This window comes from Balaenoptera ricei, chromosome 3 (genome assembly GCF_028023285.1).
Source record: "Balaenoptera ricei isolate mBalRic1 chromosome 3, mBalRic1.hap2, whole genome shotgun sequence".
Classification (NCBI taxonomy): Eukaryota; Metazoa; Chordata; class Mammalia; order Artiodactyla; family Balaenopteridae; genus Balaenoptera; species Balaenoptera ricei.
In genome coordinates, this window is record NC_082641.1 from 164,318,898 (window position 1) to 164,336,054 (window position 17,157).

The 17,157-nt window shown below is 37.3% G+C and overlaps 1 protein-coding gene across 8 annotated transcripts in view; it reads right to left on the bottom strand.

Moving 5' to 3' along the window:
* CNOT6 (CCR4-NOT transcription complex subunit 6) overlaps positions 1–17,157 on the bottom strand; it is a 62,092-nt gene that overhangs the window by 42,410 nt on the left and 2,525 nt on the right. For 6 of the 8 annotated variants that reach the window (XM_059917881.1, XM_059917879.1, XM_059917878.1 and 3 more), the window contains exon 2: positions 6,798–6,914. The exons of 1 other annotated variant lie outside the window; for it this stretch is intronic. In XM_059917881.1, coding sequence (XP_059773864.1) covers positions 6,798–6,909 — 112 coding nt within the window. In that variant the 5' untranslated portion in view covers positions 6,910–6,914. The remainder of the gene's footprint in view (positions 1–6,797; positions 6,915–17,157) is intronic. One more of the 8 variants, XM_059917876.1, reaches the window with a different exon arrangement.

Genomic DNA, 17,157 nt, shown 5'->3' on the forward strand with positions numbered 1-17,157 from the left:
ACTTCCACTGTATACTTTTTTATATTCTCACATGTCCCCTCTTCCTGAGATGTGGTTAACTCTGCTTTCCCCTGACTAATATCATTAACTCAGGAGTCAGCTATTCTAAGGATGCTTTCCATGATTCCCCCTGGTTCAGACAATCTTAAAGATGATAAATGGTTCAAGCTTTCTCCCCTGTATTTATCATGGTTTGATAATTACCTTATTGTGGGAATTTCCTCCTATAGCCTGCTGGATTCGTGAAATCTTATGTCCCATCAGAAGTTTCAGAATAAATGAATGAATGAGTGACATGTAAGTGACTCCAATGAGTTCATGATGGCCTCAGAGCCACCATTCAGTACCTGTTGCCTCTACTTGGGTTTCCCTCCTCCCCTGTTTACCCACCCCCACTATGAACTTCCATATAGCAGACACCAGGGTTGTCCAGGGGGTGAGCAGATGCACAAGCTGATAACACAATGAAAGCTACCTGGCTCTGGAGCTATACTTCTCACATTACCAAGACAGAGCCAAATATAATATTTAAATTTCTTTTTAAATCAGAAGTATTTGATCCAGAATTTGAGAGACATGGTCTATCACTCTCCAATGGAAAAACAGTAAGTGTGAATACAGGTTACTTTCATGATAAACTCAAGCTTTCAAAATGTTGGAAAATGTCACAAAGTAGAAAAGACTAATAGGCAGCCTACAGCCAGGGCACCTGATTCAAAGATCATTTAATGACTACCAAGGAGTCCAGACCCAAGCCCCTATTTCCTGGAAGGTTCCTGGATGTGGCTCTGGTTAGTACATTCTCCTTGCCCTACACTGCTACTTCAAGAGGCTGGAACAAGTAGTTGTTCTGGGATACAGATGTATCTCAAAAACAGGGAACCAGTGTTGCCCCCATACAATGAAAAAACAATTAAGACCACCACCAAATGAGGAACCTGAGAGTTGTCTGGTATCTGCAGATTCTTTAAGCAGAATTTTCAAATCTGTGCACATCTAGATTTCAGTTTCCTATAACAAGAGAGTAATTTGTTGTTGACCAATCATCCCACTGGGGGGAAAGAAAAACTAGGTAAAAATAGAGGAAAACCCCCCCAAAAATGAGCTCAAAAGCAATGGAGGACTACAGAGGCAGCAAAGACATGAGAGACAAAGAACCTGGAGGAAAGGGAAGCAAATAGAAGTAATGAGCGAGACACATCCCACCACATTACTTCTGGAAGAATATGTTAAATCACAAGCAGTAACGAGCGAGACACATCCCACCACGTTACTTCCGGAAGAATATGTTGAATCACAAGCAGCAGAAGCAAGTAGATGAGGTGAAAGCTGGGGCTGAAAGGCTGAGGTGTTGAGCACAACTTCAAGTCCTCTTACAAATTTGGGAAGACAAAATGGGAACTGAAGAACCACCAAAGTATTAGACTCTGTTAACCATCAAGATTGCAGTTGGCATCTATAAATGAAATAGGGGTGACCCTGAAGTAAGTCAACTCTTATAACCACTGAACACCAGGCTTAAATGAGATGAATGAATCCCTGATTAGATTAAGGTCACCCACCCATTCCTATCACAACTGCCTGACAAACACAGAAGCAAATTCACTCCTAAGAAAGAGAATACCATCCAGACCATCAAATTATTCTACCAATTCATATATAATTGCTAGTATTTAATAAAAATTACCAGACCAAGGGAGTGAAAAACAGAAGAAAAAGAGAAACAACAAAACAGAACCCCCAGGAGATTCAGATACTGGAGTTACCAAACACAATTTAAAAAAAAAAAAAAATTGATAGACTTACATTTTCAGCAAGATAGAGTAATATGGACTGGATTTACCCTCCCCCCTAAAACAACGAAAAAACCGGACAAGTAAATGAAAAACTGAGTTTCGGACACTGGACACCAGGCAGCACAGGACAGTGATCGTCGATAGATGGGGAACAAACAAGGTGAGCCCTTAAGACTGTTCCAGTTTACTGCTACAGTTTCCAAAAAGTAATGCAGGTAGACAGAAACCAGGTGGCGTCTGCTGATATTATGTAAGTTGAGGAGATAAAGCTGCGAGTCCAAAGATGCCAAGGTGGCTACAGTTCACAGGGCAGAGGGCCAGAAAGGAGAGACTAAACAGACAGAAAGCTCTGGAGATCAGAAGAGAATACTCCCACCCACCCACCCACCCAGCCACATTATCACAACTGGGAGGAATTTAGTGCAATTCAGTAACGAGTGCAAAGTGTCCACAGTAAGTCTGAAAGTAGTCTGGGACCCAGAGATTCTCCAAACTGACCAGCCAAGGCCCCACACTGGAAAAAAAAGCTCCAAAAATGGAAATAAAATTAAATAGGACAGGTATAAAAAGAGAAGAAGGGAAAAAAAGGTCCAGATAAAAATGAGAGACGGGAACAGAACCAGAAAGTTTCAGAAAACAATTTCCCACATTGCGAACACTCTGCAAACAAACAAAACACAGAAGAGGGAGCTCGGAAGTTAGAAAAAGTATCCTGAATCACAACTAGAAGTTCAGAAAAACTAAATTTAAATAAAAATGAACAACAGAAAAGTTTTAAGGTCAAATCCCATAAAAGTAGTTACATATTTTTAAAAGATAGTATAAGAAAAAAGAGTGTAAGGACTAGAGTAACTCCCTATAGACAACAAAAACATAACACAAACACACCCCAAAAACTATCACCTACAATTTCAAAATGAGCTGAAAGGTATTAAGAAATGATAAAGCAATAAAAGAACATATATTAGATTTAGAAAAACTCAGTAAAGGAAAACTACACTACAAAGAACTTAATAATGAATAACCACACAAGAGAACACTTTTAGAAAAGAGAAAAATTGTTTTAAATCACAAAGGAAAAAATAAGAAAGGATTAAAAAACCAATCACTTTCTTATATACCAGAGATAAACAAATGGAATTTGACATTAAAAACACAATACCATTAGCACCTCCCAAAATGAAATATTTAGTTATAAATCTAACTCAGAATATTGTTCCCATGAGCCCTTTCTAAGGAAACATCTAGAGAACAAGCTTCCAGAAAACCAAAATAGGAGGTACTGAATATAGAGTTACTTGCAAAACTAATTCTAAAGAGGAGGGTTTATGCAAGTTAAATGGGAAAGCTGATAGCATGTAACGGCTACATACTATGACAATGTAGACTGAATACACCTATTTAATTGGGGGCGATAAAACTCATATTACTGGCGGTATTGTAAGATTATGATGTGTGTAATATGGGATAAAGCAATTAAGTAATTATGGGATACTCAAACTCCAGCATCCCATGACCCTGAGAACTAGGACTCTCAGTATGAAAGAAGATATAGATGTAATTATAAAAAAGGTTAGTTAAAACTCCTGTTATTCTGAATTTGAGTCAAAAATAGTATATTTTCTTAAGATATTTTAATTTTAAATATACAAATATATTTTATAGCTTTAAAGATATTTTATCATAAAAGTACGTATATATTTTTTATCACATCTTTCATCATAAATGTATATAACCACATACACATATGTCAAATTTCCTAGCACAGTCCAGTGAAAAGACCTACAAACAACGACCAACCCAGTAGCAACGAGCACTCCTAGCAGTAGATATTATGGTCTTGAAATAGCATTTCCAAGTAAAACAACCAATTCTTCCTTGGGAAAAAATGACATACTTCATGTTTGAGGCAGGAAATACAAGATGAGGCAAGAAAATCTTGCCATTTAATCTTTCCAGATAGCAAGGAAACCACCAAAGACAACTAAGGTTATGTCAAAGAACCCAGAAGTCATTTAAAGAATCTCTCCCATTTGCCAACAACAGGACAATTTTAAGCAACAAAGTAAGAGTAATCGTGACAACTCATGGCATAAGTTTGAAACCAAATATACTAGTTAATAATGATACTTTAAAAATCTAACTGGTCACCCTCAAAGGACAATAGTTTATCCTGAAAACTAGTAAATAAAAGGAAAGAAATAAGCATTCTTTTCTGCCTTTCCTATACAAATTGTACCTTGAGTAATCAATTAATAAATGAGGGATTAAATCAACAATACTCCAATATAAAATAAAAATTAAATTTTAAAAAAATGAAGGAAAGTATCTCTTTACAGATGCAGCTCACTTAATTTAAAAAAAGACAGAATATCGCTATTTTGCAACCCTCAAAGAATTAATGGCTCTAGGCACTGCACTGAACATCAGTAGGAAAGGCGGCCTTTTTACCTTATGTGCCTCCTGAAGTAAAAGGACAATACCACATACACAACACAACCTTCAGTCCTGTCAAGGGTCTTAAATTCTGAGTCTGATCAAGCCTCTGCATCCTGCTGCCCATATGGATGAGAAACATGTTGAAATGCATGCAGCAAAATATAGACTGTGGAGTAACAACAGGTCAAACTGCTCAGGTTCAACAGATAAATTGTAAAGGAAAGGATGGAGGGGGAACATGTAAACTAAGACATATCAAATAAAAAAGGGGGGGACTAAACTAAAATGCTTAGGTGTACATAACTTGGTGTTAAAACTATAAGGAAACAAAAGAAGTGATTACTATAAAAGTCAGGGTAACAGTTACTTTTGGGGAGCAGGGAAGGACTTGTGATTGGCTGTGGTGTGGAAGGGGTTCTGGGATAAGTGAAAAACTTCTAATTCTTGACCTGCGTATCATAAGGCTTCTGGCCTTATAATAATTCACTAATATATCTGTGTGGTTTTCTTGAGGATTTTTTTTTTTTTTTTTTTTGACCGCAGCACGCAGCTTTGTGGGGGGAATCTTCATTCCCCAACCAGGGACTGAACCCGGGCCCTCGGCAGTGAGAGCTCAGAGTCCTAACCACTGGACAGCCAGGGAATTCCCAGTTTTCTTTATCTCTGTTTCATTTTACAATAAACAAGGCTTTCTTTAAACAGTAAATGATTAATAGTAATTTGGCTTATCTGGTTACCTCCAAATGGCACAAGGATCTAACCACCCATCTCCCTAGAACCAGAAGAGTATATTAGATTACTGCAGGTCCAGGATTCAATGACCTCAGATCCCTGGAACTTTGTATCACAGGATCTGAAGGAACTGATGCTAGAGCATATTCATGAAATAACTGTCTTAGCGTGAAATGAATTCAGCCTTGAAAATTTCTACACACAGGAGTTTATGTATTAGGGATTGACTTAAGACAATAAAGTGGCCTTCCTGATAGTGGCTTTGTTAATTATAAGGTCTTGTTCCACAGACCTATTCAATCAATAGTTTATCCTCCATGATACTTGGTAAAGATAAGACTTTGTTAAGAATGTTACTTTAGAGGAATCTTTCCTCTTCCTTCCTATCTTGTACACAGATTTCTTCCCAAAGTTTAGAGTAAGCAGAGAACAGTGACTCAAAATTGCCAAGGAGTTGCCAACATGAGGTAGAGGGAGGAGAGAGTGAAGAATCCCCTTAACCTCAGACATACAATCTCACTGACCTAAGTGAGCACTTTCTAGATTACCCAAACTTTCTAGAAGCAAAGGACTTGTAATTCAAAAACTGCTAATACAGACTGAAAAAAAGAAAAATATAGTTAAATACCAATCCGGCAGAAATTAAAAGGGGAAGTTGGAGTGGTGACCGCCTGTGCTTCAAAGGCTCCCCTGACACAGAAAATCAAATTTGACAGGAGAGGCAAAAGAAGAGAGAAATTTCACTCTCCATCACACCATACCAGCTCTCCAAAAATCGAAGAGGGAGAAAAGGAGAGACCCATGTGGGCACCGACCTCTACCATGGCTGCAGAGGAGGGTGTTTAGGTTTACTCAATAGATTAATCAGAACTCTTGAGCTGACAAGGGAGAAATACTATCATCATTACTTCCTTTTTGCTTTCTGTATAGCACCCTTCTGCTTAGACTTGGCAGTTATATTTTGTCTATTAGTTATTTACACTGGTATATTCCCTTCTTCTCACTCCCTAATATGCCATAAGCTTCAGAATGAAAGGGAATATGTTTTTTTCATCTATATATTTTCCATATGCCTAGTATAGCACCTGGCAAAATGTTTTACACATAGCATATACTCAGTATGTTTGCTGCATTAAATTAAAAAAAAAAAAAATCAAGGGCAATCAGGTGAAAGAAGAGAAAACTTGCTCTGTATTATTTCAGAAGGCAAAAACCAAGACAAACTAGAAGGAAAGTATGGGGAGGCCAACATGAACACAAACTTTCTTTAGCACTGGTTGCCTTGAGAAGTAATAATGTCCCTTTGCCACTTTTGAAGACTACATTAAAGGTAGAAGGGAACTTTGAGAGCTGCTCCAATCACTTTTAAGATTTTGTTTCTGAATAAGTCTGTCCCCAGAGACTAAGACTGAAAAGCAAATGAAGAAAATAAGGAGAAACAAATCTATCCCAGAACCTATAATAGAACCGGCATTTCCCACCTCATCGGAAACCTGTAATTTGATAATGTAAAAGCTCTATCCTACTTTATTAGAGAATTAAGTATCAGAACAAACCTTTGTACACTAGGCATTTCACATGTGTTATTTTCATTCCATCCTTGATATTATTATCCCCATTTTATAAAAGGACACTGATAGTGAGAGAATAAGCAATGAATGGGTTTTGAACTTTGATTCAAACCATGGTCTTTCTACTGAACCTTCCAGCTTCTAAGATAAATTAGCACTGGTAAAATACAACACTGCTTTCCTTGCGTATTAGCATTAGAAAACAATTTTCTACCATATCTTAACTTCCATACCATAAATTTTTGCTTGCATGTCTTACCACTTATTTCAAGCTCCACCCAATGTGATTTCTTTCCATTCGCTGCTTCCTCAGAGGACATAATTGTGTACATCCTCCGAGGGTCAGGGGGCTCATATTTTTCTTTGGGCATGCCTGCTGAATTAAGAAAAGAAACCAATCAATACTCAGAAGAATCAAATAACTGAAAATAACATCTTTTTAAAAAGTAGACACCCATATTATATCTCTAAACACAATTTCCCACTAAAAGGAACTAGGAGCTCCTTGGAGAAATGGAGGATTTCAGGTCTGAGATCGGAAAAATACAAACAAGCCTGGACACTAAGAAAGATGCTGTGGCTGTGAAGGACACAGGAGCCAGCTTGCAGCGGTCCCACTGGCCACAGATATGACAATCTGAACATCAAAAGAAAGACTACGAGTCATTTCAAACTGCATGAATCCAAAACTTTAACAAGAAAAAAAAACAAAAAAAATGCAGTCACCCGAAAATTGGAAAATAAAGGGAAAGAATCAAGCATTTATCCTGCATTTCTGGCAGAAACTAGATGAGGAAATGTTCTTAACAGAATTCTAGCTAATAAATGTAAAAAGAGTTACATAATTAGAAAAAACACTATTTCACAATCTCTAATGAAAAAATGGATGACCATCCATGGTTAATAAAAGCATTAGGTGAAAAAAGTCCAATGAAAAAATTTTAAATAGATCAGGCTGTAAGACCTCAACCCAAGGATCGATCTCAGTATTAGGACAACTAGACTTAACATGCCAACACTATGTATGCTCTTGCCCCTTCATCCAAAAAATTAAAAGTAAAATTGAACCTGAATCAAATCAGCCTCTCTAGATCTGGTACCAGTTTACACTAAGTAAGGGAGACAGAGGAACATGTTAAAAATAACACGAGACACAACAATGTGAATATACTTAACACTACTGAACTGTACACTTAAAATGATTATTAAGATAGTAAATTTTGTTATAATTTTACCATGATTAAAAAATTTTTTCTTAATTTAAAATAATGCCACAAGAATACCGCCAGCCAGACACAGACCATGGAAAGTTCAACATGACAGAAGACCCAGTTTCTTCCACAAATGAATGACATGAAAAAGGGGGAGTAAGAGGAAGTTGATATTAAATGACTTAAGAGGCACAACAATCAAATGCAATGTATAGACCTTGTTTGGGTCTGATCTGACCAAATCAAGTGTAAAAAACATTTTTGAGAATTGGACAAATTTGAAGAAGAACTAAACCTAAGTTGATATTGGGACTATTGTTCATTTTGCTTGTGGTTATTTTTAAAATTCTTATTCTTATAGAAACATTCTGAAATATTCAGGTGAAATGAAATCTCACTTCCTTGCATATTCTCCCAAACTCCTTGCCCCAGTCTCACTTCACCTTATGTGTTTGGATGAGCCATAATCTGCTCTAACCAAGTCTCTACCTACTCTGGATACCTACACAGCTAAACAAAGTTGGAGAAAAACCTAGCATCATGTGAATTTAAAGTAAGCCAGTCAGCAATCACTTACGTCAAATGGACTTACTGTTGAACGGGTTCGAGGTTTTAGTTTTACAAGAAGAAAAGAGTTATGGAGATGGATGATGGCGATGGCTGCACAACATTATGAATGTATTTAATACCACTGAATGTTACACTTAAAAATGGTTAAGATGGTAAATTTTACATTATGTATATTTTCTACAATAAAAAAAATGGAAAAAAGTTAAAGCAACTTTCATTATGCTATGCTGCTCCCCTAATGATGAGAAGTAGAGCTATCTTTCAAACATAGAAATGGTTTTGACCATGTAGTCAAAACACAGAAGGAGATAAGTAATCCTAAAAAGCTTTTTGAAGAAGGTAAAAATATAAATGGTGAGACTAATCATCTGCACAAGAAACAGCACATTTTTTTGTTTTCTCAAATATTGTTAATAAAACTGTTCTCCTACATGTTAATTTCTCTAAAACAGAAATACAGTGCCTGAAGTTTTTAGACTAATACAAAAAATACCTAACAGAGAGAGCTACACAGTCAAGAATTGTTCCTGTTCCATCTAGAGGACAATCTGGTGAAGCAAGTGCCCATTCTGAATCATATGAATATACCAATAATAACAGAATGCTGTGTACGGCTACCAGAGCTTGATGACAACATCCCTTAAGATTCCTTAAGATCACCCAAATGCCACTATTCTGACTAGATTTTACTTACGACCGAGTGATCTTCACTGGCTTTTCCAAATAGAATTTAATAATGGTAAGCTGCTCTCTCCAGCTGAGGTTAGTATTTTGAGTTACTATTAATTATTAATCATTTGACTTCTTAGTGAAAGTTCAGAAGTCTGATTTAGCACTCTCATGTGAGCTTATTTAGTGTGAATCAATGTCCGGAATTTGATCACGCTTCAGAGAATAAATAAAAGTATTACTGAACTGAAATCTGAAATCCAAGCCCTAGACCTGGGGTCATTCCATCAAAGAGTCATGATTTCTGCCTAAGCAGCCAACCACTCCCTCTCTTGGTTTTCATGACATATGATGTGTTGCCTTAAAATTTAAGAGACAGCTCATTACTTGAAAGCAGTGAGATCATCTTATTTTCCGAATCCCTGACAGTGCAGATTAGGAAGTGGGGGGAAAAAAGAATATGATAGAATAAAAGAAACGGCAGCAAATTGGACAATCAAGCCCTTCTGAGGAGCATATCTGCCCAGTGAGCAACCCTACCCATTTTTCTTGGAGTCCAACTGAACGTAGTATTGGAAACTAGGTAGAGAAAAGGATATAAGAATACAAACAGGGGCTTCCCTGGTGGCGCAGTGGTTAAGAGTCTGCCTGCCGGTGCAGGGGACACGGGTTTGAGCCCTGGTCTGGGAGGATCCTGCGTGCCGCGGAGCAACTAAGCCCGTGAGCCACAATTGCTGAGCCTGCGCATCTGGAGCCTGTGCTCCGCAACAAGAGAGGCCGCGACAGTGAGAGGCCCGCGCACCGCAATGAAGAGTGGCCCCCACTTGCCACAACTAGAGAAAGCCCTCGCACAGAAACTGAGACCCAACACAGCCATAAATAAATAAATAAAGACTTTCTTAAAAAAAAAAAAAAAAAAAAAAAAGAATACAAACAATTTAGGATTTTTCCCAAGGCTTGAAATCAACAAGCAGATCTTACTCTCTAAAAAATACAGTATGTCACTGCAGATTACTATCTAAAAAGAATAAAACGTTTCCAAAATAGGCTTGAAAACTGTCAAGTAGAATTAAAAGACTTTTAAAAAATAGCTAGGCCAGAGTCAGCAGGTATACAGCCCCTGACTAGTCAATCTCTAACTCCTCCAATCCAGTGCCAAACATCACTACTGATCCTGGCAGCATAAAATCTGTCCCTGATCTAGATCTCAGAGAAACCGTTTTTCAGTATCTTAGAATAATTATTTACCTTAAAGAAATACAGGACATTATTTACCAGCATAGAAAGATATGCTTTCATTATTAAACATTTTATGAAATGGCTTAAAAAATACACAGGGGAGGGGGGTAAGAGGGAAGAAGCAGGGGGGCGCAGGGCAGGGGAGAGACCATAAGTGCAAGTCAGCCACCATTTGAGGCAGCTTTTAAACTAAGAAAATTGGTACTAAATAGAAAGATTTAAGTCTTTATCCTTTCAGTGGGTACTGTATTTCAGAGTCATCAAATAGCCCCAGGTGAAAAAAAGTCCTATTTTACAAAAGAATAAATGAAGAATGAAAGAATTAATAAAAAACAAAAACATCATCATTTCATAATTCCTAATGAGCCTTTTTAAAACAAAGATTTATAAACTGGGTTAAAACCATTAGATGAATCATTGGCACTGGCATAATGCTAAGGTTAACACCACCACCCAGATTGCTTTTTGATTATAAGGTAGAAAATGTTCAAGAGAGGAATAAACTGTTACCCCCTTCATCAATCTTCCCAACACTAATGGGGGTAGAACCAGATACTGTGGGTCTTCGGATCTGACAGAATATGAAATACACACCAACAATGTTTACCTTGATTAAGAACTAGAGGAACTAGCCAGATGACACCAAAGAAGCAACTGGAATGCAGGACTTTCTGCAGGGTAACTGGTCTGCTACCTTTAACAAGCTGGTGTCAGGACTATTCTAGACTTAAAGAGAATTAAGGGATATATAGAATGAGATGCAATGAATGGTCCCTATATAGGATCCACAAATCTGCAACAAAGGACATTCTGTGGACTGTTGGAGAAACATTTAATACCTAGTTCATATTTTGAAATATTAATGAATTATTATGAGATCATGTTATTTTGGCAATGAACAAAAACGCGTTTCTTGTTAAAAGGCACTCTGAAGTTAAATAATTTATTTAAATTGTATTGGCCAGATTTTTTTCCAAGGGAAATGAGGCTCAGTTACAGCCAATCTTAACTGACAAGATAAAATGCTAAATTCCTCTTTTCCTTTCCTCGCTTGTTACACATTCTCCTCCATTCTTGGTGCTTTACTTCTTTCACATACACAAAGGAGAAAAAAAGGAAAGGCGCAGAGGTAAGGAAGGGAGGGGAGAAGGAAGAAATAAACTCATGCGCAGAAAAATCCTTTTATTTGATGATCGGGAGCCTCACAGAGCTACAAGTTATGGAATATATGAAAAGGTAGTGCCACTAGCCTTGGTGCCAATTTACTTCTTCCTATCCAAATTTTCACTACGTCTTACCCAATTTTTCACTAAATCCCACTGATTTTTACCTCTTCAGGACTTCTAAACCTGTCTTCTCCATTTTCACAGCTACTGAAGTTAATTTACACCCTCATTTCTCAGCTACAACTTTTAAACAACCTTCTCTATACCTTCCTGATAGATGCCTGCTCATGTCACTCTCCTGCTTAAAAATCTAAGATGGCCTTTTCTGCCTACCTAGCTAAAGCCCTAACTTCAAAGTCCTTTACAATCTGGATTTAGGCAACTATTTTCTCACTCATCTTCAGCCACTGACACACAAGTCACCCTATAAAATCCTAAATTAATCAAAGCAAACCTACTTCTAAGACATAGTCTTTCAATAACACATGCTAATCCCTTTACCAAAGGGAACCTTCACCCTCAATTCCTACTCACCCCCTTCACGGCAACTCAGGTTAGATGTCAGAGTCCCTGTAAGCCCTTCCCAACAAAGGCACAAGTTCACTACTCTTTCCTCTGCACACCATACACTTACTACAGCATCTATCACCCCAGTTTGTATCTCCCAGTGTCTTGTGTAAGACCTAGCACGTTGTACTAATAAACTGGTCTAAACATTCTTTCCTTCATGAATCAAGATCAGGTTTTCAAAGAAAAATCCAAAAAAAGCAATTCAATACATCCGAACCATGCTCCCTTAAGGGAGCTTTCTTTACAGAATCATTCATTCAACAAATATTTACTAAGCACCTTCTGCCTCTATGTGCCAAGCACTCTGCCAGGTTCTGGGAATAAAGAATAAATAGGAAATACGTACATGATCTTGGATCTTAATCTACTGGGGAGTGCAAACAAAAATCTTACGATGATGTAATCACACTACAACCCTTTTTACAAACATCACTCTAATTTAGGACTTCTTCCCTACCCCTCACAAACACAGGAGTTTATCATTCCCTGCTCTGAGCTATTCTGAACCTTGAAGATATTTCTAATGTTATATTCTTTAATCCCACCTTAATTTTTTTTGACATGTCTCATTCACCTACTCTAATATAGGCTCTTTGCACTTACATTTTAAATATTTTTATATTTTCAGAGCCTGGCAAATAGTGTTTGGTGAATACTTAAAAGAATTCAAGGGGATAAGCTGGGACAGTAAAAAAAAGCAAACATTTTGTAAGAGACAAGTATGCTAACAGAACAGTGCCCATGTTACCAGGAGTAAGAAAAACTAACATAGGCCTCTAATCTTCAAGGCAAAATCTAGAGAAACCAGACAGAAAGGACCTAAGTGACCAAAGGCTGAGAATATTCGTTCTAGGATAGGCTGGGATATGAAGCAAAGGGACAAACTTAAAGGTAAAACTGTATAAACATAATCTTAGTGACACGCTATGGCAAAATAAGAGCAAACCTCAAACGGGGGGGGGGGGGGTAATGGCAAAACTGTGTTGGAGTGCCTATCTGCCACACTCTGCACTAGGCACATAACAGCTAACATGTTTTGAGCACTCACCAACTGGCAGGCCCTTCACATACATTATCTCATTTAACCCTCAGGACTCCTATGAGTAAATACTATTGTATTATTCTCCATACATAAAGAAAGAACGGTCCAGAAAATGAGTCATTTACCTGAGATCACAGAGATCCTACTGGCACAACTGTGATTTTAACCCAAGTCTGATCCAAAAGTCTATGTTTTCAAGCACTATGCAATAACTTACCGGTGATTACCTCGATTTAATTCTCATAACGATCCATGAAGTAGACACTATCCTCATTTTATTTTGGATGAGGAAACTGAGACTCTGAGTTTAAATAACTTGCCCAAGGTTGCACACACTTAGTTAGTAGTAGAGCTAGGATTTGAACCTGGGACAATCTAGCTGCAAAGCTGTACTCTCTAACACCAATGCCTCACACAAGTCTAGAATTCTGTCACTGATGAAACCAAGATCTTGTGTTCATTCTCCAAATATTATGTTGCTAAGACCATGAGCCCCTGAGTTTCCCTCTCAGATGTACCATCTTTCCAAACTACTCTTCACCTGTATTCTCTACTCCCAAACTCTGCCTAATACTTAACACAGCAGACCTCAAATGCTATCCTCTCAGGACCCTTATACTCAAGTACCTCAAAGACCTTTCAATTGTGTGGGTTATATCTATCAATATTTACCATACTAGAAATTAGAAATAAGGAATTTTAAAATATGTATTAACTCATTAAATATAATAAACCTATCACATGTTAACATTTTTATGAAAAGTAACTACTTTCAAAAACAAAGTAAAATTTTGTGAGAAGAATGACACTGTCTTACATTTTTGCAAATCTTTAAGGTCTGACATGCTAGAAGACAGCTGGATTCACCTATCTGCTCTGAATTCAATTCATCAGATATTACACATCATTTTGTCAGTCTCTGGAAAACTCCACTGTATACGTATAAGAGGAAGAGAATGAAAAAGGCAAATAATCGTGTAATATTTCTAAGAACTTAAGGTTTCTGTAGCCACCTCCTCCTGCCTCCCAAAATCTCAATTCCTTAAATCCTTTTCTCAAGTAGAATAAGAATAAATTTAAGTCCATATTGGTTTAACTAAAATTTCCAATCAATAAGACCTCTGCGAAAAAAGATTTTAAAATTATGATAAAATATTCCTCCAAAACAGAGTCAAACAGCAGATGTAGTAGTTAGTCTAAGCTCTAAAAGAAGACCGGCATACCAATCTGCATCCGCAGTGCCCAGCCAATAACCAACAGCCCATAAGAATTTACTAGACTGCTGTTAAAATGCAATTCTAATCATGTGCCTGTGCCTAATAACACAAGTGAATATAAAATACAGTCAGAGAGAAGCCTGAGTGTACTGCAACACCACAGGAAACTACCAATTTTGAAGGTAAAAAATGGTCAAATACTAGCAATTTCATTCAACTCAATAAATTAACTCAAAATATAACTATAAAGATACACTAAGTTATAGGTCATCCACAAATTTCAACTTAAAACACAAATACTTCTTAGCTTAAAATTTTTAATTTCTATATTTTAAGTCAAATATAAAGTATAGAACAAAAGAACATATTAGGACAATTATGATTTATGATCTAGCCAGCAAAGCTGAGGGCCCACTAACATTAAGTCAAACCATGATTTGTGTGATGAAACATCACCGAGATCAAAAAGGAAAGGAGAGGGAGCCATCGATATTAAATCTGTTCTCTTAGTATGAGACAAGCAACCGTCTAGTTTACACCTCCAGCAATGATGGCCGCCAACAGAAATCTTTTCATTTCTTTCTTATCTTTTGACAGTTTCCATAATCTATTTGCTCCTCCCACTCTTACAATCACAGTATTCTAGCTACCCCTATCTAGTTGGAATTTTGGCTTTTTGAGGTATTCAACATTTATTGTAGCTGCTAATTCATGTATACAATCATTTTGGGAAGTTCTAACATAGTAGCAATCAGTTTTGACCCACTAGTCTTTTTTTCCCCTAAAAACTAAGAAAGAAAATTAGTCATGAAATGCTGACCTTATAAATCATCAAGAAGCCTTTAACAACTCCAGAATATTTCTCTCACAAGGGCTTAAATGAACTCTCTGACCCCAGTTTCTTGACCCCGCCCCCTTCATCCAGCCTTCACATTTTTACTATGTCTCCTGAAAAAGTATGTCACACACACAATTTCCCCACCCCATCCACCTAAACTCTCAATGAATCCCTATTATATACAAACGAAAGTCTCAACACTTTAAGAAAAAGCCTATGACTATTCACAGACTGTTTCTGGCCACTCCTCCTGTCCCTTTCATCTTTGCATCCTATGATTCACAGTCCAAGTTGTATGTAACTTGACTTTGCACATGTTCTTTCTTCTCACTAAAAGGTCCTACTCAGTCTAACAAACCTCTATTCAACCTTCAAAGCTAAGCTCAAAGACCTCTGAGATGACTCCCTCAAGTTTCCCAAGCAGAATTAGTTGCTCCTTCTTTAGCATACCCCAAATGCTTTGTGTATTCCTCATTACTATATAACCTGATGAGCACTTTATTGGTTCATTTGTTTTTCTCTCCATACCATTATAAACCCATTTAGAATAAAAGAGCATAAGCCCTATTAGAGGAGCAAGTCTATAATGGTGCCTGACACATGGGTGTTTCCAGTATTTTTGGAACTGAGTTTTAGCCCTATTTTAAAATGCTGTGTTCAAGTATAATCACTTCTGCTGTATCACTTATTCTGAAAATAATCTGTTCCAACGTAACTGATATATTAGAAAATTAGAGCTTAACACAAAATTCCCATTTGCTTATGTGTGATTTTGTCTGTGAAAAAAACTAGATGAAGGTAGAAACCTGCCCCCAGCTGAACTGAGCTGCATAGAAATACACAAAATACACACACCTTAAAACACCTACCAGCTACATCAGTTCACTCTGTGTGTGTGCACATGAGCTGAGCCACACCCACCCACCTCTGGTGTTATTATACCATTCCATTTGATTTCAGGTAACCCTCCTTCTACCACTGTACAGTAACTCACAAGCAGCAACCTTTCTGATGCCCATTAACACAAGCAAACCAGGTCTTTTTCAAGGTAAAGTGACACATTTATTGTACTATTTATGTATACCATAACCATTTAACATGTGTAAAACTATGCTACCATTTTTACCAGGTTCCTTTTTATTAAAATAAGTCACTGACAAAATTTTGAGTGTTGTGCCTTAGTTCCACTTTTCCCAAAAGGCCTGTAGTTTTTACTGCACAATTTTCCATATCATAGTGATTTTTAGGAACCTATATGTTGCTTTACAGCAGAATTGACTATATAAATTAACAGCTGTATGAGGAGTTCTTAGGTTTTAAGAAATTTTCAATATTTCAATTCCAATAATACACAGAAGAGAAAACTCTGCCCTCTCCCCAATTTCACAAAATGTTTACAGTCCATATCCTCACAGACCATCAGGATAGCCATAACCGTTAAGCTTGGTGGCTCTCACTTCTGGTGAGCAGAGAGTTGATTTTTCCAGCTTAAGCTCTACAGTCTGCCTAAGCCTAATTCAGAAGACAAGTTCTGAATGCCTGAACTTTCACATGTACCATTATATGGGTTTCATTTCTTTTATTGCTCTTAACTTTTTTCCGAAACATTTTGATTTTAAATTACCCTGTATTATAGAGCAATTGAACCGAGCCCTCAAGCCCACTATAAAATGGATCAGACACAAAAGACCCTATATCCAAGTTTAAAATAGATTCGGAGTCACTAACTCCATAGTATCTCAAATGTGACTTTTTTATATGTATGGATCCACTTAATTCTCCGCACTGATGCCCAAATGATCTCTAAATCACCTTGTTCCCCTAATGAAAAATATTTGGGCTCTCTCTTTTGCTATTGGATAAAGATATAAACCTCACTTTTAGCTTAGTAAGTATGGTTCTTCAAAATCTAGGATGGACACACCTTTGCAGGCTCGTCTCCAGTCACTCTCCCTGTTTCAGTAACACATCGATATTGGCCTTACCCCAACACTTGGCACCTCAGTGCACCCACAGTTCCTTTTGTCTGAAATGACCCCATCTCTCCAGTTTGACAAACACCTATTCCGTGCTATTTTCTGTAAACTGCTCCCACAC